This window comes from Platichthys flesus, chromosome 21 (assembly GCF_949316205.1).
Source record: "Platichthys flesus chromosome 21, fPlaFle2.1, whole genome shotgun sequence".
NCBI classification, from domain to species: Eukaryota; Metazoa; Chordata; class Actinopteri; order Pleuronectiformes; family Pleuronectidae; genus Platichthys; species Platichthys flesus.
Genome location: NC_084965.1, coordinates 4543510 through 4567403, shown reverse-complemented (window position 1 = coordinate 4567403; position 23894 = coordinate 4543510). Strand labels below are relative to the sequence as shown.

Sequence of the window (23894 nt, the reverse complement as noted above, 5' to 3'; positions counted from 1 at the left end):
TCAAGCCCCGGGTTTTTACCTAAACCTCATGTTCATTTGCTTACTGCTTGCGTGTGTCATTTTTACAATTTTTTGTGCATCTGTTTCCTATGAGCCGCAGCTGAAGAGAAAACCGTCACGTTGATTTCAGAAAGGATGCAAAAAGCTGAACAGTTGTGTATCAGTGCATGAAATAAATCACAGCCAGCATGTACACAGGAAGTGGTGCGACGGTCTCTCAGTTCCAAACCCAGATCTCTCACTTGACAGTACTTTCCCACAAAATGGGGCAAACGCAGATACGTGTCTGAGCGGCCCACTTGCTCACAGCAGCTTCCTGTTCCCTGTCACCGGGCATCAAACGGGTATTCTCAGTTTCAGTAGTGAGAGAAAGGGTTTTCTGTAGAATCATCAGACAGTGACGCACATTCCTGTTTATGAGGTGATGTCCAGAGTGCAGTCAGATACTTAGAAACAATAACAATGGGATTATTAGCAGAACAACCGATGCGGTGTAGTAGCTGTGTGACTATAAAGATTGTTCTGTACAAAATGAGATGATGTGCTCGTTAACCATGTTCACCATAATTTGCTTAAAATTTCCCCTAAACACAAAGAAGATGATTTGTCATTTAGATGGAAAGTGAAGGGATCAGCGTTAGTAAACGAGCTGAATACATGAACGTGGCAGTTTCACATGTACAGTAAAGGTTCAGACGTTTACATTTGATGCAGGTTTCGTATCCAGTCCTGTGCAAAAGGTTTCAGACACTTTCTTCTTCTCTATTCGTACCCATTGTGCAACGCCATCAGGGAGACTGAAACAACCTGACACATGCAGCCAGAGTCATAGCAGAGGGATCTCCATCCTTCTCTTCACACGTCGTGTTTCATGCATCAACAAGTCAGACCAATACAGCCGGTTCCCAGGAGGCAAACACACAGGTTTGGGGGGGGGGGACACACCGCTTCCCCTGTGCCCCGCTGTGATCACAACTGAAAAACACACAGTCCGAGGGCCCACACGCTGTGCACCGAGGATTCCCGATGGCGAAGAAGTGAATCTGTGCCAGACAGACAGAGAGAGAGAGAGAGAGAGAGAGAGAGAGAGAGAGAGAGAGAGAGAGAGTGGACAAAACTTTGAAGAACAGAAGAGAAGTATATTTAAGGGACTGGTATTTATGAGTGTGTGTAATTTGGTGCAGATCAGGATCAGAATCCAGATCTAGTGAATTTAAATGTGTAAATTGATCATGGCTAAAGAAACACACGGTGTATCTAAATGTCCCTGAAACCCGGAGCTTCACTAAAAGACGTTTCCACATTGATTCATTAGGAGGTCTGAGATCACAGGCCACACAGCCTGCAGCTTGTGACAGTGATTTACTGCTTCCAAGCACTGAGCCTGACGACATCTCAGCATCAGCTACCTCCTCCAGGTTTAGACTTTAATCATACCTGGTTTTCAGTTTCAGGCGTCACTCGCATGTTGTGTTAAAGTGCTGCACCTGTGTACACAACATTGTGTCTAAAATGGGCTCCGGCTTGAAACTCAATCGACTGTGGAGTCGGTGTGGGTGTATTGTTTTGGCTCAAAGCTGACGGCTATGGTTCAGAGGGCAACATTTAAAAAGTCACGGCGCCAGTGTGAAACTAGCTAATGTCTCTGTTCAAGGATCAGACTTTGAAACACACGGTCCTCCAGTGTTGATGCTCATTTCGCTGCAGTGTGTGTATCTGGAGACAGACATGTGCAGCACTGGGGGTTGTGAGTGGTTCTTTCTTCAGAGATAGTATCACAGCACGTGACCTGTGGTCGAAGAGAAACCATATAAGTAAGAGAAGATGAAGTCACACAGAACAGAGAAGCAGCAAAGTAACTTCATTCTATCACTGAGACGGTAAGAGATATTTTTGCACTGCTACAAACATGCATTTGAACCATTAGGCTTTCTTTGGCCATATGTTGCTTTTATGAATAATTAATAATTTGTAAACATTTTGAGAGGTTTTGATGTGTTTGTGTTGCGTTAAACTTCCTCTGATTCTTTCCAGATAACATGGATGAGCCATTGACGACTCTAATGACCACGGTCACTGAATATTATACTGAAACTGTAAGTTTGACTTTGAAATACATTACAATATAACTTGATTAATTATATTTGGTAATTTGGTTCAAGGCGATTAAAAGAAGAATCAACATACAGACAAAACATCCACTGAAAAATCTCACGATAGAACATTTGATCGATTTAATTTCTTCGAAAATATTAAAGTTTTAATAAATAAAATAGTTGACATAGCCATAGAGTAATTATAAATCTAACCTTGTAATATATATAATTGTTGAGATAATTATTTTATGTACCACAACAGACATTATTGAGTTTAAGTAAAGTATGATTTGAACAAAGGCTAGAACAGAATACCGAATCACTTTTGTGTATTTTAAATTGTATGTCCCCTATTGTTACTAAAACTGTGTAAAATGATGCACTTCACAATCCAGCTGCAGGAGATTTATCAGACCCAGACATCTATCGGATATTCAAATGGAACACTTTTCCACCGCTTGCTTCACACCTCGCTCTGTATCTCTGCTCTACATCTAAACCTCGTGCATCTGGGGCACTGCTGAGTTGTGCTGGCGGGGGGCCCCTCTCTGGAGCCCCTCTGGATGGTTTAACCCCCCCCCCCCCCCCCCCTCAGGCTTGGATAGCAACAGGAAGTTGTGCAGTAGTGTGGTTTCTCCTGCACAGACACAACACCTGCACCTGACTGACGTTTCTTTCGCAGCCTCTGGTTAGCACGTACGTCACTGGTGGCAGCCTGTTATGAAGCCCTGAACGCAGCATGCTCTGTCTGACAGGAAATGAAAATGCACGCAACCCCGTTTTAAAACCAACAATCATTTTATTTCATTGAACTTTCTGTTTTCGTTGATGCAGGGCACCACCGACGACGCAGACTATGATCAGGGGCTGACTATATCCTCTGGCATGTGCAAAAAAGATTGGGTCCGCGGGTTTCGTGGCCGGTACGAACCCCCTCTCTTCGGGATCATCTTCATCCTCGGTGCCTTGGGTAACCTGATGGTCGTGTGGATCTACTCCACCGTGCGCAACCGTCTGAAGACCATGACCGACGTGTACCTGCTGAACCTGGCTGTGGCCGACCTCCTCTTCCTGTGCATGCTGCCCTTCTGGGCCGTCGACGCCGCCAAGGGCTGGGAGTTTGGCGTCAGCTTGTGCAAACTGGTGTCCAGCGTCTACAAGATCAACTTATTCAGCAGCATGTTCCTGCTCACCTGCATCAGCGTGGACCGCTACATTGCCATCGTGCAGGTCACCAAGGCCCAGAACCTGAAGAAGAAGAGGCTCTTCTACAGTAAACTCACCTGCTTGGCTGTCTGGTTTGTCTCCGCTCTCCTGGCCCTCCCTGAGTTCATATTTGCTCAGGTGAAGAAGGACCAAAGCGGCATGTCCTTCTGCCATCAGATCTACTGGAACAACGAACACAACCGGACGAAGATCCTGGTGCTGTCCCTGCAGATCTGCATGGGCTTCTGCCTCCCTCTTCTAGTGATGGTCTTCTGTTACTCCGTCATCATACGCACGCTTCTGCAGGCCAAGAGCTTCGAGAAGCACAAGGCCCTGCGCGTCATCTTTGTTGTGGTGCTTGTGTTCATCCTCTCCCAGCTGCCTTACAACAGCCTGCTCATCTTGGAGGCCAGGCAGGCAGCTAACACCACTGACAATTGCGAAATGCTAATCAGTTTAGACGTGGCAGGGCAAGTCGCCAAGAGCCTGGCCTACACGCACGCCTGCCTCAACCCTTTCCTGTACGTCTTCGTTGGAGTCCGCTTCAGACAAGACCTCCTGAGGATGGTGAAGATGTGTGCCGGTGGTCTGAGAAAAGGAGGGTGGAGTAAAGCCAACGCAGTTCCCAAACGTCCCTCTGTCATGTCCGACACTGACACTACCCCTGCCCTGTCCATATAAACCCACATTCTCCTCCAGTTGTAGACACTCGAGCCTACAGTTCTGACATGGTTAAGTTTTCCCAGCATGCATTACCTGCCACCAGAGCAACAACACAACGTTCATCTCTGAAAGCAAATGAGAGTTTATGATCAATACTTTCTATCACCGTCACCAGTGCTTTAATAATTGTATAAACTGTACATTAGTGTAAATACTGTTTTCTTTTTTTGCATTTGTTTTGTGAGTGTTTGTGTCTTTACATTGATTCCATCATGTGTTGGTTGTGTGCTGCTGTAACTGAATTAAAAACCATTATACATTTTACTTGATTTTCATGAACAAAATAATAAAAAATCTGAGAAATCTAAATCGAGTTGAAGTTTCCTTCTGTCCACAGCACAAAAACAAGCATCACGTGTGAGCCAGAGTGGATTCAAGAACCAGTGGTGCACAGTAACTTTTACATTTACATTTACTCAAATACTGTACTCAAGTACACATAAGAGGTACTTTACATTAGTACGGGCATTTATGCAACTTTCTACTTCCACTCCACTACATCTCAGAGGCAAATACTTTACTTTTTACTCCACTACATTTGTCAGACAGCTTTATTTGCCTTTCAGATGACAGTCTTAATTTTTGTGATAACCTGAAGGATGATTTGTTTCTTTTTAAAATGTTGTAGTATATTATGATTTGCTATAGTCTGATTCAAAACAGTTTATAGGTCAAATGAGCTCAATCTTTAACATCTACAGTAAAATACAGCGTACACATTAATGCAGCAGTACTTTTTGTACTTTAAGTATAAATACATACCTTCACATGAGCATGGATTTGAATGCAGGACACTTTCAGATTATGGAGATTGTGGATTCAGTGATGTTACTGGAATAGTTCTTCCCCCCATGTCAAGCACAGACTTAGTAATCACAGGGATCGATGATGAGATCAGCATCTGACGTGTGTTCACACTACACATGGGAAAGTACTTGTGTGTTTCAGTGGTGTAACGTATCGTCTGTGGTGGGACACGCGCTTTGTGAATGCGGCTTGTCTGATCCACAAGGTTTTTTTGTTATGACTGGATGTCCCCCTGTGTCTGTGCCATCGTCTGTGCCCTTGTCTGTGCTGACGTTCTCAACTGCTGAACCTTATCGGAGTTCACTTATGACTTAGCACTTTCACAGAGGATGCTAACTGGTGTCCGTTCAAACTGGCATGAAAGAAGATTACCACAGCGACAGGCCGCAGACAGACAAGTGGCCCTGTTTCAAAATCTGTTCAAATCCACAGCTTCACTCAGAAAAATCACTTTACTAACTTTGTAAAGCAACTCTCTGAATGTTTGAATCAAAATTCTTCTTTAGTGAAAGCCACTGAATCCAATGCGTCCATTAGTAGGAGTTGTGAGATTGGAACCATGACTTTGAACCATTTGTGACAAACACTGCAACTTTCCAAATGACAATGATGGGATGTAACAAAGTACATTTACTTCATCACAGTACTTAAGTACATATTTCATGTATCTGTAATTTACTACATACATCAGCAAATACTTTCTACTCTATAACATTGTTATAATAAATTCTTTCACATTTTTCATGTTTTTAAAGTAATCAATAACAAGAAGAGAAGTGGTACCTGATCCAATCAGAGCTGGCAGGTGACATTAGATCCTACAAAGCAAAGCACATCGAAAGAAACAGGGTAGGGAATAGGATACACCCAGCAAGTACTTTTACTTTTAATACTTGAAGTATATTCAAAAGCAATAAAGTTACTTTTGCTCAATTAGAAACGATGTGGTACTTTTACTTGAGTACATTTTTCTATTTATCTATTAGAGCAATTATCAAATGTACAGATCAAGGACACATATTTAACAGTATGGTTGTTTGCTCATTAGAGTTGAGGACAGTTGGGGGTTAAAACATCTTGAGCACCATCTCTGTCTATTGTTACCACAAGCCTATTTACATACAGAGAGCCAAGATAGATGGAGCATGAAAAAGAGAGAAACATCATAAAGTTTTCATTGGCTACAGTCTCGAACTGTAACAAACAACACATGGAGATGTGTGATTGTGGTCCCTGAGGTCGGGCCCAGACGTTCACTGCCAACCTGCTGAGTTCAGGTGAGACCACAGATACGTTCTTCGGTTTGAACATTACTCCTTCTCTCTCACGACAGGAAACCATCAGTCAAGGCAATAACAACACGCAGAGCCGAGGCCTCGCTGGGGATCTTCAGGGACCTGGGCAGATGTCTTGCATTTGGCTCAAGTGCAGAGCACAGATGCCGATATTACTCAGCAGAGCGTCAGTGTTCTCTGAAAGAACTCTCAGGTTGTGATTTGATACTGAGATGCTATCGTTCTAATCTGCAGGTCAAACATGTCTCTTAGTGCACCACATTGCACTCAGAGATATCAGCCCCTTCAGATTTCTCCATGAATTATTCCCTGGATCCACACCTAAATTGAATTTGCTCCTCCGTCACTCCTACTGAAAGCCGTCCAGTGGTTTATGTGTCATCTTGCTTACAAACAAACAAACACAAATGGACAGGGGGGGAGAAAAGGTCATAATGTTTCTAGAAGTATTGTTTTATATGAGTTGTTTCCGACCTTTATTCTTCTGCCATCACTTTTTAATTCCCAATTTTTGTCATATTTAAATAAGGCAGGACCCAAGTGCAGGTGAAGGACTTAGGAGCAAAGAAGAAAATGTTTTTTAAGTTAACAGACAAATATACAGGCAGGTAGAGAAACTGATAATCCAAAACTGCAGCATACTTCTGTGATTTGGCCAAACCTGGGCGTTTCATCCGTTTATTAGATCAAACCATGACCAGGGATACAAAAAGAAAAGTACTTTTGTGTGGCTCTTAGATTAGTTCAATTAAACCATCTTTTCAGTTTGTCCAAATAAGGTAATAGGCAAAACTTAATACTTTAAGTATATTAACTTAAATATTAAGTACTACAAGTAGAAATGTTCATGTGGTACATTTACTTTTACCTTAAAACATTTAGTCTATTTATTTGTACTTATACATAAGTAAAATGTTTAAGAAATTCCTCCACCATCACTGTACTAAGGGCTTTCCTCGCTACTAGTAATTTTCACCACAAGGTGGCGCACCTCGCTCAGCAAAGTAAATCTGTGATTTTTGGTTTCAGCAAACACATGTGTAAGAAGTGAATCTAGCGCCCTCTAGTGGCAGTTCAGAGGAGATGCATGGCCATACCCTCAGTGTCAAGTTCATGAGGGTTGGTTGTCCTCCTCATTCCCAACGAGCTGCTAATAGACAGGCAGATTGATTGTGTGCCGCAGGCCTAAAACTCCACGTTCCTCATTATCCCACAGCTCTGAGGCACCGGGGCAATCACCACCGGGGAAGGACGGCAAAACGCAAAGAAGAAGAAGAAGAAGAAGAACTGAAGTGTGTTGTGAAGAATGCAAAAGACTCACAAGTAGAGCAGCACCTGTGGTTTGGGAGCATCCCATCCATCTTTGTGCACAGGGGGGAATAGTGTGTGTGTGTGTGTGTGTTGTGAAGGAGACGTGTGAAAGGAAGATGTACTGTGAGTAATAGGAGAGAAAGAATGAGCATATGTGACCCATTGATACTGAATGAGCTGCTCCCAGTCGTCCTCTGGTCCTGTTCCGTGGACCACAGGGACCCACTGGCTTTGAGCTCCACTTTCCACCTTCACAAGTCACAAAAGGCCCGTCGTGAAAGTTTGGGCCTGCGTCGGTAAATCTGAGGCATACGGGGAAGGAACAGGTCAAATAATGTGCAACGAGCCGAATGAAAAAGGAACATATCTGTTATCCAGGCAAACAGGATCTTCATTCAGCTCCGTGGTGTGAAAAAGAAATGTAATGGAACTTGGACCTCCACAATTCCAGGCCAAACCGAGAGCTGCTTATCACCCGCCATCGCTCCCACAGCTAATATTTCACTTCAGCTTCAGCGGGGCCCACAGAATGAGAGACGTTTCCATTTCATGTCAGTCATTTCCAGGCCTGTGTGTTACCTGTGTGGTGATAAGTGTTTGACTGACTGGGAGCGTCGTTAGTCACTGTCCGGCTGCGAGTGACAGCCGCAGATCGACGCTGATGATGAGAGGAAGGAGAGGCGTGTTCGGGGACAGACACAAAAAGGAAAAAAACATGGATGATGTAGAGGGAGGAGGAAACACATTAACACACGTGTGATAACAAATACAAAACCACGCACGGACACACTGAGCACATCGAGGTGCATTAGAAGAGGAAGACCCAATCAATGTACATGCTTTACACATTTAGTTTAATTTATTAAACATGTCATCTACTGTATCTGGAATCTCTGATTGTTTGTGGACATTTTGTAATATTCATTCACGTGTGTTGTAATATCAGTAAAGTAAAAACTGTAATTTGGTGCCAATTACAGAGTTTTCTTTCAAAGGAACCTTCCTAACAATTAAGTTCTTTCAAAGGAAATTACAGCAAAAATATAGGAATGATGAAATATAGTATTGCCTTTAATTTTCTGGGTGATCACTCTGACATCACAAGTTTGATGTCATATCGGAATGTGGGCCTTCGCAGGAATAGTACAAATATGAGCGATCACACAAATTTAAATATGAGGCCTCGTAAAATGATGATGATGATGATGATGTTTCATTTATTCTCGTTATTATTCGTGTATTTAATTCTGTTTGTTCGTCAGTTTGTTTAGCTGCTTACTAACTTCCATTTTATTTGTATTTGACGCCCCCTTTGAAAATGAGGAGGTGCATCTCAAAGGGTTTAATACTCTAATTAAATATTTGAATTTTCATGAATTGATTTTGAATGAGGTTTTTGCCTCAAGGTTAAAAAAGCTGGAACACAAAGGTCCTGCATTGGTGTGTATGATTTTTTGTTTTGCCTGATGAGTATTAACGTGAAGGTTTTCATATAGTTCCAGACTAATTGATAAGAAATAAGAAAAGGGTGGATTGGCCTCCACCCTGAACAGTAGGAATTCTGGTTTATGGAATCTCATTGTTTCCCATTGATATAGTTTTATTTGTTGTCCGATACTGTTTTCTCGTTTTCACAATTGCCTCCAGTAGTTGTTAATCTACATGCATGAGGTAATAAGAAGTCACCCAGTAAAGCACAAACCTCCACCAAGGCCCAGCAGTCCCCTTGAATTCAATCAAATTGTAAACATTCACAGATATCAGTTTCATAAACGTGTTGTTGTCTCTATCGAAGGGAAACAGGTGAAAACTTCAAATATCGGCCGATCTCACAATGTTCTAAAGTGAATGAGTTCTTTCTTGACTCCGACCAAGTTTCATCCTAATCCGTCCTCTAGCTTTTGTGTAAAGCTGCTTAAAAAACAAACAAATGTATATAAAAACATATTTTTAATTATAAAAATTATGTAAAAGAAACTCTGCTGACCTTTTTCATGACAGGATCTTGAAATGCTTCTTGAAATGCTTCTGCTGCTGCTGCTGCTGCTGCTGCTGATGACAAGGAACCAGGAAGTAAGCAACACTATTTCCTCCAAAGACAAATGACAACAGCCGCTGTTTGATTCCACCTTTCCTTTCACTCTGGGGCCAACCAGTGTGAGGGGGGTGGTGGGTGGGGGGGAAGGAAATAACACAGCACTGGGAGGCCAAGAAGTTCAATCTCTGGACATCTCTGGAACATGTTCTCACCCTCACGGTCTCTGCCCTTCCCCTCTTTACCTCCTCCTCCAACAAGCCGCGGAGGTAAAGCTGCGAGATGGATGGGCTGAGTGCGTTTCAAGACTTCCAAGAGCGAGCGCCGCCCGACTGCTGCTCTACCTGAGGAGCAGAAACAAAAGAGTCCTCTCTACCTGTAGGACTGTGGGAGTCGAGGCTTTGATCTGGACCAGAAAGAGAGAGCGGTTTGATGAAATATTGATGCTCTTCTTCTTCTTTTTTTAACTGAGTCCTGTGGGAGCTCAGTCTGCTCTCAGGATGTGTGCGCCGATCCACAATACTGCTCGGATGAGAATGGACTTGAATACGTGGCTCAAGGAGTCTGATTGCTCCAAATGGGCCTAATGATGCCCCCCCCCAGACACACACACACACACACACACACACACACACACACACACTCCCTGCCTACAACCGACTGATGAGCTTGAAGTGGTCTGGTACTTTTTCCCCGTTGATCCAAAGAAGACAAACGCACTTTTAATCAGTCGACATCGATACCACAACAACTGATCAGTGTCTTCTGTGAGTCTGGACAGCAGAGCCGGTGCATGACTGAAATCTTTATGTTGTGGTTTGTTCTCTTCTGAAACAAAGAGCCGCTGCTTTTTATCCTCTAACATGCACACTGGTAAAAGGAGAACAATTGAATCCCTGTTAATCTGGCCCTGACATCACAACAATATAAAACATATATGATAAATCGACGATGGTAAGTTTTGTGCTAGAACTCCCGATTGGAAATGGGCCTTGTAGCATGTTAAAATATTTAAATCCATATTAACACTGGAAAATTGGCTGCATACGTTTGAGCGCGACACACAGTGATGCAGTCTACAGTAAGTAAAGCACGGGTTAGTCCAGGGTGGGACCATGTAATGTGATTCCAACAGTCTACTCGGAAAGTTTGATTTGAGTTTGCGTGAATGTGAAAGTGACCCACATTCTTCCAGCAACAATGATCTCGGAGCAAGGAGAAAAGACCAAAATCTGAATATTGATAATTGCCTTGAGTGAAAGTTAAGAGGCCAACACAGTCCAATCATAGCGGGAGAGGAAACTGAGGGTCTGGGGGGGTAGGGGGGGGCTGGGTTTATCACTCTCCCATGCTCACGTTCATACACAGAGATATAGACGCCGGGCATAATGACATGTGTGGAGGAAAAAAAAAACAGCCGACTGATTATTTAAACTTAAAGGACGAGGAGACAGAGGCAGAGAGACGTCTTAGGAGGAGCCAGGGGCAGCAGATAGTCTGGGAAAGGTCTCGCGTTAAAGTGGAATTAACATGCCTTTCCATTGGAGTCCATTAGATAATCATATTCATGCCACACAAGGCTCCAAACCCTCTCTGTTTCATTATTCCCTTTTAATCCCGCCTGATAAGGGGGTGCAGGCGTCGTGGTTTTATTATGTCGTCATTTGGAATCCACATGAAATCCCCACGGGATGTTATCACGGGGAAATTGCTTAAATAGCCCAAGTGGATATAGTTTTGCGTTTTTATTATTTCTGACGGATTCAAAATAACTGCAAATATGCCCCTTCTGCGCCCGACTATTGGGGGCTGAGAGTCTTATCAGTCATTCACACTAATGGCCCACTCAAGCCACTCGATACCTCCGGCGGGGGGGGAGGAGGAATGTTGGCGGGAGGGGAGGGGGGGGGGAGTTGTGTGTTCGGTGGCTCGTTGTGTGCACACGCAGGTGCAGCGTGTGTGCGAGGAAACAGAAAAGGGAAAAGGAGGCAGCAGGAGACTTTGAACTCCAGGTTCAGGATGGATAACCCTCTGATGCTCACCTCACAGAGGAGCAGGGGTCACGGAGGCTTTGTGGCTCAGTTTGTTTTGGAGGCAAATCACAGGCCCCGGTGTCAGGTCACACTCGTAGTAACAGACAGAGGTCAAGCAAACACTCTGGGTAAACTCTTCAGGGCCTTGAAGGAGCAGGAGGGAAACAGAAAGTAGCAGTGCTCCCTGCTCCCGTGTTTTTATTCATACAGGAGCACGCTGTGGCTGAACCATGAAAACAATGTATCTCCAATTTTGGTGATTTTGAATTTTTCAGATATATCGAAGGATCATGTGTTTCTTTATGGGATGAAACCGCCGCTGGAGCTCGGTGAATCATTTAATCATTATTGGGAAAAAAACATGGGGCTGTTCTTCTTAACCCTTGTTTTCACAGGTTAGTAATTACAACACAAGGACATCCAAGATGGTAACAGTTAATTGCACAGTATTTATATAGCATGTCTCCCTTTCACAAACACACACACACACACATTAAATACCATTCACACACTCTCTGCACAGCCATTATGGGGCAATTTGGGATTCGGTATCTTGCCCATTGACAATGTGAACCAAAGGAGCCGGGGATCGAACCAGTGACTGATGAGTTACTGGATGTTGCCGCTCTACCGCCAAAGCCACAGACGGCCCCATCAGAGAATGAATTGTTACAACAACCATCTTGCAACCTTGAAAACAAAAGCTGTGATTGATCATGAAATGATTGTTAAAAATATTCGTATTGTTTATTGATTTCCCATTTTTTCTTTACAGCTTAAAATGTTAAATCACTTTGGGGAAAAAAACTTTTCCAATTTCCCCCTCACACCAGTGACCAGTAATCCCAGTAGCCATGCTACTATTTAAAAATACTCCATCACAAATTCTGAAGACACCATGACCTGGATGACTGAGAATCCTCACAGATAAAACTGCGTCCACTTGAGTGGAATACTTGCTTTTGAAAAATACTTTAAGTTTTAAAAGAAAACAGAGTGTAATAGATTCCCTAATCAAATTTCTTTCAGGTGGTTCTTTCTGTGCACTTTGCTCTCAATGAAGGAGGCGGGGTCCAAAGTCACCTCCCCCTTTTGTTATTGATCCTTTTAAAACAATATAAAAAAACAACAATAATATCTAACATATGTTAAATATGTAGTGGAGGGGAGAATTCAGATATTTGCGGCTGGTGGAGTAAAAAGTGAAAAGAAACCGAAGTCCAGTTGAGTAGAGTACAGATTCTTTAAAGATGTACTTATTGATTTCAAGTATAAAGTATCGTGAAGTGGCAATACTCAAATCTGACCTTGAGTGCAGTAGTTGTAATGTACTCAGTTACTTCCCTCTCCTGTAACTCCAACCCCTCTGGTGCAGTGGTGGTGGTGGATGGGATCTTGCCGGTGGTCCTCCCAGTATCCAGAGAAAAGTGTCCTTGTCAGTCCTCCACTGTTTGCTTCGCCCTTTTTCTAAGTGTGCGAATGAGACAGACAGGAAACATGTGGAGCGAGAGAAGAGCTACGACGAGAACAAAGGACCCGGACTGACGTCGAACAAAACCTCCAGCACTGCAGAACCACGAGGCCACCAGATGCCCCGGACCCCTTAATGCTCCTCTTCACAGCCCACATGCAGGAGACTGTCCTCACTGTTCAAAGGGAATCTCTGTCTCTGGTAGAAAACTCCATCCAGATGAGGAAATAGGTATTGTTGTAGATTTAGATCAAATTAAACCATCAAATGTTGGATTTCTCAAAGCAAGAGAGTCGCCCGGCACAGATTAGAAACATGGACATGAGATGTAATATTTAAAAACATGTATCATGTGCAAAAACATATGCATTTACTCAAGTATTGCACAGTTGTTTCCATTATATGTTATGTGCTCCTTCTTCATCACATCTCTAATACACTTAATGATTTTTGTGGAATAAACCAAACTGTATACGAATAAAAATCCCAATTGATCTCCACTTTAAAAGCATCAATATGACACATGCACACAATATTGTTTAAATATATAAGCAAAACACACTCCCAGATGAATTTTCTGCAGTATTACGATTACTTCTGGTACTTGAAAGCAGTACTTCCTCCAGTAACAGAGTATATTTCTTACGCTGCTGTTTCCACGCTGCTGCCTCGCTGCTGTGAAACCCACAGGATCGTCTGTCATCCCTTTTCCAGCGGCCACATCTGTGTGGATATAATATGCTCGTTCTGCCGTATCCATTTCACATGTGACATCTGTCCGGCAGCGACGCATTAAAGGCAAAAATCCAAATGCCTACACAACATTCTGCCAAATATTGATTTACTGTTACTCGCGTAACATACGTGGACACACTGAGCACGACACATCATTCCAGTGAGATCGCGGCTGAGGACTGGGAACACGCTCCGCCACCGCTCGGCCATTACTTGCAAAATAAGCCCACAGCCAGGCCCCAGATGTTGATCCTCAGCGTTTCCCTTCAACAGTCTACATGGGGCCGTGTGAACGTGTGCGATTGTGCGTCTGCGAGGTTGTCTACCTTGGTGAGTGCACCTCCCTGTCTGTAGATCTCAGGGTCTGCAACAAACAGTAGTTCCTTCTTAATTGGGGTGAGATCAGGGGCTCAGAGGTGGCCAAAAGGGACCCGAACCCCTTTCTTTCTCCTCCAGAATCGCTTTGGCTACAGAGGTGCTTTTGATGTGTGCTTTGGCTCTGTGAGTCCTACTTTGGAATATGTTCTTGGGAGACCATTGGTTACTTGCCTCCGGGCGGAATCTCAATCCCTGGGATCCTGGCCCTCTTTGATGAAATACTTTCGGGAGCCGCTAACCCTACTGATGCCCATGTGCGCCCCCCCACCCCACCTCCCCTCCCTTCCCCACCTCCCTCCTCCTTTACCCTCTTGTTCTCCCACCCCCACCTACACACCCATCCGCCCCGCCATTCCCCCACCTCCTCCACGTTCCTCGGATTCTCTTTGAGAGATTCATAACAAGGACTTTATCTCTGTGTAGTCCGGGCCAGATGAGCACTGCCCTGACAAACTGACAGGAGAATTAGTCGTGTCTCTCAGAGCATCTTTGATTGTCTCTCTCTCCCCGGCCCCGACTTCCTGTCGTCACAGACACAAGCATTTTCACTGTATTGACACTGATTTATCTCACGGCTTATTTTTCTGTCACTGGGCATTTGTAGCATTTCTGCCTTCACCTTGTTTTTCAATGTCCGTATTTTCATTAAGAATCAGAAATATCAACTTACACGCTGACATGTCACGGGCAGCAAGTTGCAAAAAGGCAAAGAATACGAAACGTCTGCTTTGAGACTTTGTGGCTGAGTCAACTTGCAAAATCAATCTTCATGTTCTGACAAAATGGGATCTGAACATTTGGGGGTTTTATTGATGACAAAGACGTTGACAGTTGTGACAGAAGATCTTAGTCTCTGATTGATTGAGGCAGTAATTACTCAGTCTCAACTTAATTGGCAGAATAAAGAGGAAAAGTGGTTTTAAAACACAATAAATTCCTTTAAATCACACATGTTTTTTTTTACTTCCCACAGTTTCTGACCTGTGTGTCCGACTCTCAGGGTAAACCCACTGACTGTGGCTTCGTGGACTTGACCTCTCGGCCACACACACTCATTTAAATCCTAGTTAAGCGATTAGCCGGTGATTTTCCCTCTCCAAACTCCCACCTCCTCATTGATTGGAGCGGCACCCTAAAGACCTCTCCTTACCACATCATTTCCCTGTATATTGATTATGTATATTGATTATACCTAACCCTACAGGAAGGCTCTCCTCTGGCCTGAATGCAGCTTTATAGCCGAGGCCGGGAGACCAGTTTAGCTGCCAGAAATTGACACATTCCCGATACGTGAGTCAAACGGCCGTAGAATCTAAATGGTTCTGTTTGAAGGTGATTTAATGATTATTGAGAAATGGTGTGAGTGAGTTACCTGGATGAAAGCAGTTCAAAAACTAAACAGGCTGGTGTTTGATATCACAAAACACGTCCTTAGCAAATTCATCCATGGGATTTTTATATTTTAGTGACTTACTACTTTAGTGACAACTTTTGGTGGAAATCTTTTTAGCTGAATTGCACAGGGTGATATTTAAAGTGCCAATATGTCGACTTACTTTGATATTTGGGGATTTGTGTAAATAGACACAGAAATACATAGTTTAAAAAACTTCTTAGAGTGAAAAATAACATTTCTGAATGACGTTACACTGGATCTATGCAGGTTTATGTCAAACAACATGAAGTGGTGTCACTGTACAATGAGGTTACATGGCACAAACAAACAGGTAAACACCTCAGACATGAAACAAATCTTTCTTTATCTGTAAAAAAACTGTTTCTATTATGTAATTCCCCAAAAATGCAGTAAAACATAATTTTTCTTAAGAAGCCAAATGAGTAAAATGAAGCTATATGACCGGAGTTTAATGTTTGTTTGTGCTCTGCAAAGTTTTAATATTCTGCTTCTCAGGATCCAAACTTTCCTAAAAATGCTAAGTTCATGAAAGAAAGGAAGAAAGAAAGAAATGGGGGGGTCCACCAAATTTTAAAAAAGAGGAGGGAGGCAGCGAGTAAAGGAGGGAGCAATCCGAAGGGAGGAGTCAAGCGAGGGAAGGAGCAGCTGGAGATCCACACTTCGCCCTCTCCCTCTCTTCTCCTCGGGAAAAAAAAGCGCTCCAAATGTAATAACAAACTCTCCATGCGCTTCTCTCACGCTCCTGTCGGGTTTTTACGCACGTCTGCGGTCTGCTATCGGCGGATATCATCGGCGGGCTGATGGTGTTGGACCGGCCGTGGTTGACAAACACAGCAAACTGTGAGAAGGAGGAGAAAGACGAGCAGGAGGAAAAACTCTGGCTGCGCCGCTTTGGAGTTGGAGCGTAACAGAAAGAAGAAGAAGAAGAAGAAGAAGAGGAAGAAAAGAAAAAGTCCCACAGGCAACTCCAGAAGCACATCTGCAACTTAGGAGGAAGAGGAGAAGAGGAAGAAGAGGAGGAGAAGAGGAGAAGAATCACTTCTTTTTCTGAGAAGATTTAAAAAAAAGAATTACACCCCCAGAAAGAAGTAAGTACTGACTCCAAACAGGCGGAATAGACCAAACGGGCTCGTGCGTAATTTGTGTGCTTGTAAAAGTTTTTTGGGGGAAGCGGCTCAGCGGAGGTTTCACATTTCAGAACGATGGAATTTCATACAAGTTTAAAAAAGACGTGGATTCCAAGTGAAGGAGCTTTGCCATGAAACTGAGGCTTTTCCCCTCTTTCTCTCTCTTTTTTTAAAACAGCGTTTGAATGCGTCGGTTGTGAGGATCCTTAAAAAAACAGAAAGTGTAGTTCAGGCTGCGTCTGGATGTGATTAATTCTGTGGGAAATGAGTGTCGGTGGTTAGAAACCCGGGGGTGACACGCTAACAAGTGTCCGGCAGACAGATGTGCTGCGTAAAAACTACAACCTGGAGTTTGAGTGAGTGGGAGAAGGGGTTTTCTTTTTTAAGGGGAATTTGAAGTGTTGTGTAAGACAAATAACAAAACACGTGCTGGGAGTTTTTAGAACTGAAACTTTACGAACTCCTGCAGACGTGATTCAAACTTTATTTGAACTTTTACCTTAAAGAAACGCGCGTGTGTGTGTGTGTGTGTGTGTGTGTGTGTGTGTGTGTGTGTGTGTGTGTGTGTGTGTGTGGGGGGGGGGGGGGTCGTGTTTTAAGCGTGCGTGTTTTTACGTGCACGTGTGGTTATATTCAGTGTCTGTTAACGAGTCTGTTTATTCTGTTGGACTCACAGAAAAAAAAGTGTTGATGGAGAATTTTTTTTTCTTCTAAATGCAACCTGGTCTGTGGCTGACCCTCATCTTGACCTTTGACATTTACACATAATTAATTTAACAGCTTAAACATTTCAACCTGACAGTTTTTTTTGACTATAACGCAACTTAAATGTCAACTTGAGGCCATTTTTTTTTAAACGTCCATGAGTTTTTTTTTAATCTAATTATATTTTTAAATGATGTCAAATTATATTCTACCACTGAGGTGAAATAATTCTCAAAGCTTCCTGTACTTTTATAATTTGTTCCCCCCTCTGTAGAAATAAGTGTCACTTTCTGCAAAACCTGATTCAAAACCAATCAGTCAGCAACAGGAAATCAATCTTTATCTTTTTAAGTCTTGTTTTAATTTATCTGCTTCACATTTAGAAAAGGAGATGTATATATATATATGGGATCCCCAGTAGTTGATGGCGTGTTTTGAAGGCATGTGCTCAGAGAGAAATTCAAGCCCATCACAGTGGGGTCTGAATCCCGGCAGGGGTCCATGTGGGGAGTTCCATGGGGCCCCGAGCAAAATGAGAACTAGTATAAATCCACTGTGATTTTAGTTTATTACAATCCACTGGAATTGTATTAATTTACAAGCAGATAACATTGATTATCACAATCACAGGTTTGGGCTTTTTTTTTAATAGTCAAGTCATTCACATAAAAACAACATCATGCTCATGCCGGGTGAAAGAAAATCTCCTCCAACAGACGTGTGTGTGTTCATTTCGAGGGACATGAAAACGTTTGAGACCCCCCCCCTCCCACTACCCCACCACCCACCACCCCCCACCCGAGCCTCCACATGTGCAGATATTTGTTTGAAACTTTCCCTCCTGTCCTCGCCAGCTGTTCCACATTTTATCTGCTTGTCTGCTCTCGGGTTTCATCCGGGCGACGAGGGTCCGAGGTGCTCAGCCATGCGGTGCAGCTCAAATCCTCCTGCCCTTTTTTTATTTGTTGTTTTTTTTACACTTGGCAAATTATTAACGCAGGTCCAGCCGCCTTGAGACGGAGCGGTGGCTGAACTCACCAAATAAGATGCTAAACGGCAAAAAAAAAAAATCTCCCTTTAGCCATTTTTATGAGGCTCTTTCCATCATTCATCATTGCTGTGGATTTGGCCGTTTACCAGCAGCAGCAGTAGTTATTTTTTTCTTTCTTTCCGGGTCTTGGTTACATTTGTCTAATAAAAATAAAAAACAAATGGACTGTCACATAAATTATCATTTTAATATTTCCACTGTTTTTATTTACAATAACAAAATAACATTTTTACAGGCCTCACAAGAGGAAAATGAATCACTGTCAAAATGTTAGTATAAAAAAGATTCAAGGCCTTTATCCACTCAGATTTTTAAAGACTAATACGGGACTGATCATTTGTAATTACATTTTTATTTATTGAGATTAACCAGTGAGGTGCTGCACTTTTTTTCTCCTGTATATTTAACAGTGCCTTGTTAATTAAGTATTTTAAAAATAATGCAGATAATTAGAAATACCATAAAATTACCTCTATATTTTTATCATAGGTGGTCACAATTATGACAGCATTTCATTTTCAATGTGCAAACAACGTCTTAAATTAATCACTATCAATCAAATTTTCTGTGACTTTTCAATCGATGACTAAATATTTTTAGGACAAAGAAAAGTCCAAAATCATTTTATTTTAACTCATTAAAATTTATATCCTTTTCCGAGAATAAACCCCCAAAAATGTCATCATAAACTATTCCAAAAACGACTTTCCTATTCGGCCTATGTGAGTGTATTTTGAAGGTAATAATGAATCTTGATAGTGATGTCAAACAGGTGCACGTTCACCCGGCAAAAAACAACTTTGCCTCATTATGATGCGGCAGCGGTGATGAATGCAGCAGTGTTTAAGATGCTAATCTGCAGGAATGAGATGCACGACTCCGAGCCACTCGCTTACTGTAGCCAGCGGAGATGCATCATCGCTGCTCGCTGCCTCTCCTGCTCCAGACGTGAGGAGCAGGCGGAGGACGCTCCCCTCTGCAGGAGTGACTCCGTCAGATAGCAGCAGCAGCCAAGTGCTATTTTATCTCGCCGTTAAGTAATTCCATGCATATGGTGACACCGGCCCGGGACACCCGTGACCTGGCAGAATAAGGGGCTGTCATGTTAATGCAGGGAGATGACATGCCATTAGCTTTTGAGGTATGGCCCTCTCTCCTCATTCTAAAGGCCTAGAGGCAGGTTGCGTCCTCAGGCCTCTTCCACCCCGTAGGAAGAATACCTGTTATCAGGGTTTGTATGCAAGAGGCCCTAATGAGCTGTGTTGTTGTGCTAATGCTGCGACCTGAAGCATTCAAGGAGGTGGCGGATGTTTTGTTAAAGCCAGGGTAATGTGAAGGAAGCTGCTTTTCCTCCACTTAATGAGGATTGTTGTGTATTTTCAGTGTTAGTTCTTTTTTAAATGGCACGTTTCTTTGGGACGTTAAAGACAATCACACAGAGGTGTAACTACAACAACACGTCCTACAATAGTTAGTTTATTGTGACCAGTGAAAGTTTGCAGTAATTCCCTGTGTAATATGATTAGCTGTTGCTTTCCTTGCATATAACTGGTGCAGTTGAATAGATGGGCCCCCAAAAGACATGTCTCACTTTGATGATCCGGTACTTTGATATGTTGACATCAAATGAAACAGACACAGTGGGGAAAGAAAGAGGACAAGTCAGACAGAGGCAGTGATTGAGGATAAAAAAAAAAGAGGCTATGCATGAGAGCGTGTGGAAATCCGTGTGTGTGTGAGTGTGTGTGTGTGTGTGTGTGCAGGGGGTTTCGCGAGGCGCAGAGGGGCGCAGTGAAAAGTTGGGTTGAGATGGCAAACCTGAGGAGCGTCAAAACGTCTGGATGCATTTGCGTGCGAGCAGAGACAAGAAGGGGTCTTCGGGTGCGCGAGGGCTTCTCCTTGGCCTCCTAATCCCCAGGCCCAGCCATCCCTTCAGGGCATGCCTCAGATCTGGCTCTCTGGCTCTCTGGGCAGACGACCCAGCTCCGCCAGCAGATTTAATATGCTATGTGTTCCTGCTCCCCCGGCTCCCCTCCACCTCCACCATCATTGTCCCAGAGCGGGACCCCCACTCCCCGCTTCAAGGAGCCTGCTAAAGGCACCTTTCAAGCCGGGTGATGTCTTTGGATAAGGCGTATGATTGGTGGGGGGGGAGGCTGGCGATGAAGAGGGTGTGAGACTCAAGATATCGCACTGTAATTTTAGATATGTGCGTGCGTTACTCCCATTCTGGAATATTAAACAAACACTGACACAACACCCATCCACACATTACACTTGAAATTCTGCTGCTTATTCACACTTCTCTGTTTCTTCCTCTTTTTTTAACACATACACACTCATGCATGTTTTTTTATTTCCTCTTCTTTTTCCCTTCCTTCTGCAGGAGCAAGTCTTTAATTTATATTTTCTCATTTGTCTGAGGGAATAAGAAAAGGGGGAAAAAAAGAGGGAGCTTGAGTTGCGTGAGCCGGGGCCGAGCGAGGGCTGGTTTGTTTTCCTTTGGCCAGTTGGAAACTTTAACTGGACCTGACAATTAGTCTGGTCAACTTCTTTCCCAGACTGAGGCACCGAAGATGGCGATAGAAAATAAAAAGAGAAACTGTGAAAAGAATCAGAATCAAGTGACTTGATTATTACGATTGATGAAGGTGTGTGTGACGCCTTAGCATCAGCCCCGGTGTAGGTCAGGGTGCATTTTTCCAATGCAGGGTGGGAGAATAGAGAGTGTGCCAGCTCGCGGCTGCGTTGTCTTTTCTCACACACTTGAGGAGAAGCAGGACAACTCGCGCCTGCATGTGGGCGCCGCTCGTACCCTCCTCTGTTTGCTCTAGCCGCCGTAAAAACGTCCTTAATTCTGCCGCGTGAAGTATAGCAGCAAGAGGTGAAGTGCCTCGGTTTGGGGCCTATTTGTTTGTGGGCTCTGTGTAAAGTTGGGCGCCTAAAGAAACAGTTTGCCGGGTGTCGGGGCCGTTGTTGCAGCTTTGATGGGAGCTGGTAGTGGCATCCGTGAGGGGGTCTGTGCCTCTCCACCCGGGTGGGGAGAGGGGGACAGATGAACTGGCCACTTGCTGCGAACAATGATCTGTCACTTACCCCTGCTTTTTGATGTGTGAAGCCATGAGACAGGCTGTGTCTACAACACAGACACACACAGCTACACACACACACTCTTCCATAATTATTCTAACGGAGCAAAAACCTATTTTTTTTTAAAAACAACTCCGGCCATTTACACCAGTGATGAAGTTATGTGTTAGCCTGCAGTAAAGCTCTCAATGTGAACCCCATGTGTTTGCAATCCCATGCTGCTTGTCGTTTGTCTTTCATCGGGAGTTATCCCCGAGTCTTGTTGCATCCTGGAGTGGTGGTCAAGAACACGCCATTGTTTGAATGTCAAATGTAAATCCCAAGGTTAATACCTGAAAGCAGCTCGGAGCCACACATTCACCCTGCTCTGCAAACATGTTTAGATGAGTTCCTCCACCCCCACTCTGTCCCCTCATGTTCCCTCTGCGGACTTAGGGGGGGGGGGGGGGGGCAAGTTGGAGAAGGATAGCAGACAGGCATCCTGTATAAACTCCACTAGTGTGTTCATCTCAGCAATGAATGCTAACAGTCCCCAGCTCTAATAATGCCTCATCTATATATAAAAAAAAAAAAAAAAAAAAAGATACCCAAAACAAAAGAGGAACACTTCTATCTGAGCAAATTGCTGCCCCGATCTGAAAGAGCCTCCTTTGACAGTGAAGCATTTGAAGACTAATCGTTTTTTCTCATGCAAAGCGCGCTGTTTTAAGAGCCTGGGCCACGGGAAGAGAAGGGGGCTGTGTTTTAACAATACTCTGCAGGGAGTTAGGAACAGGGTTTTTAGGAGGGGAGCGGAGGGGAGGTCGGGTTGAGGGGGGGGGGGGGGGTTCCTCTCTCCTTTGCTCCTCAGACAAAGCCCAGTTCCTTTCAGGGTTGCATGGGGGGTAGGGTGCGTGGGGGGGTGTGGGGGGGGGGGGGGGGGGGGAGGAGGAGGAGGAGGAGGAGAGAACATCCAAGAGTTTGAGTTCCTTGAAAGAGAGAGACTCCAGCCATTTATAATGACAGTTTGTCATCGGGGCTCCTCCACCTTCCAGGGGACTGCAGGGCCGACCTTGCACTGACAGGCCTGGAAAAGAAGTGGGGCCCGAGAAAAATGTATAGAGAAACAGAAATATTAACGTGTACACGGGGCCCTAAAACGTCTTTGGCTATTCCTGCCAGACTAGTGTTTTTATTAAGAGGGGTCGACATGCTTTGGAAATATATCTTATTCATGAAGAAAGCCAGGTTAGACTTCCCAAAGAATTCATTATATTCCCCCAGATGCGGCTTTGTGGGTTGCAGCCGTCCCTCGGAGGACGTGGAGCGTGGAGCGCGACATTGTAAAGCCTCCCTCAGTGGGCACAGGAGTGCGAAGGGTTCCATTTGTCAAAGGTGCTGGAGTCTTTTTCCCTCCTCAACACTTTCCCGGCTCAGCCTCAAACTCATTGTCTGAGCAAAGGCAGGACATTAGTCACCGCAACACCACAGGAGCCTGCGGGGCTAAGGACCAGTGCTCTGGAGCCCGGGCTGGGACAGAGGGGAGGAGAGAGGGGAGAATGGAGGGAGGGAGGGAGGGAGTGACGGCAAAGGTGAGGGAAGGGCAAGAGAGGAGGAGGAAATGTGGGGTAGATGGAAAAGTGAGGAAGAGAGAGGATGAGAGCGCGGAGTATGTGTGTGGGAGAGGGAGAAAGACCATGAGGGGGTTAGAGGGAGTGGAGTCTGTAGCTCTACCTCAGGGCTCAGTGTGTAAGCCCCTGTCTACCCCCCAAAGCTGCTTTCACAAAGAGATTTACAAGACAGGTCTCCGGTGTGCTTTGCTGCCCTGCATTATGAGTGAGCGGGTGTGCGAGTGTGTAAATGTGTGTGCATGTCTTGCTGAAATGGACCTTTTCAGTTTTTTTTACTTTTTAAAGGCTTGTTTTTTTGGAATCATCTATGCAAGAAATATATTCACCCAAATTTGTTACCAATCCCGGCAGGTCAGACTCACAACCGCCCCGGTGGAGCAGTGTAAATAACCTATTCCCGCTGGTGGCAGGGTGTGAGTCTGTGTGTGTGTGTGTGTGTGTGTGCATCCAAGTGTGAATGTATTTCACAGATTCACACATACAAGGGATCCTGTTAGCTTTTGGAATTATTTATAAAGCCTGGCTTTTGTGTGGTGCTCTAAGTCCCTGTCTCCTCCCATTACTGCCTATGACTCTACCTGGGCTTCTTCAGCCCCCAAATGCTCCCTCAGCCACCCTCCCAGCACTAGAAACTGGGTTTGGTGTTACGGCGAAACCATTTACAGACACTGGTTTCCAGAGAGAAACTATTTTTTTCCTCTCTCTTTGGCTTCATCCATCATTTGGAAATGGCGGTTTCAAATGAAAACGTAGATCCCCAACCATACCAACACTCACGTACTAAATGGGGGTTGAGCGTGTCGG

The 23894-nt window shown here is 44.1% G+C and overlaps 2 protein-coding genes across 2 annotated transcripts in view; both read left to right on the top strand.

Annotated features, from left to right (window-relative positions):
• Positions 1 to 1785: 1785 nt before the first annotated feature.
• On the top strand, positions 1786 to 4320 carry ccr9b (chemokine (C-C motif) receptor 9b). The gene is made up of 3 exons (XM_062379026.1): positions 1786 to 1880; positions 2035 to 2096; positions 2931 to 4320. The coding sequence occupies exons 2-3, from the start codon at positions 2040 to 2042 to the stop codon at positions 3981 to 3983; spliced, it is 1110 nt and encodes a 369-aa protein (XP_062235010.1). The 5' UTR covers positions 1786 to 1880; positions 2035 to 2039; the 3' UTR covers positions 3984 to 4320.
• An 11847-nt stretch (positions 4321 to 16167) lies between these two features.
• Positions 16168 to 23894, top strand: part of gli3 (GLI family zinc finger 3) — an 89479-nt gene continuing 81752 nt past the window's right edge. Inside the window, exon 1 of the mRNA XM_062379956.1 lies at positions 16168 to 16595. The gene's annotated coding sequence lies outside the window, so the exon portion shown is untranslated. The remainder of the gene's footprint in view (positions 16596 to 23894) is intronic.

What these genes read in the sequence shown, in the direction of transcription:
- ccr9b (XM_062379026.1), top strand. Translation starts at nt 2,040, where the DNA reads ATGGATGAGCCATTGACGACTCTAATGACCACGGTCACTGAATATTAT. An exon ending in CTGAATATTATACTGAAACT is followed by an intron (nt 2,097 to 2,930) that starts GTAAGTTTGACT and finishes TCGTTGATGCAG; the next exon opens with GGCACCACCGACGACGCAGA.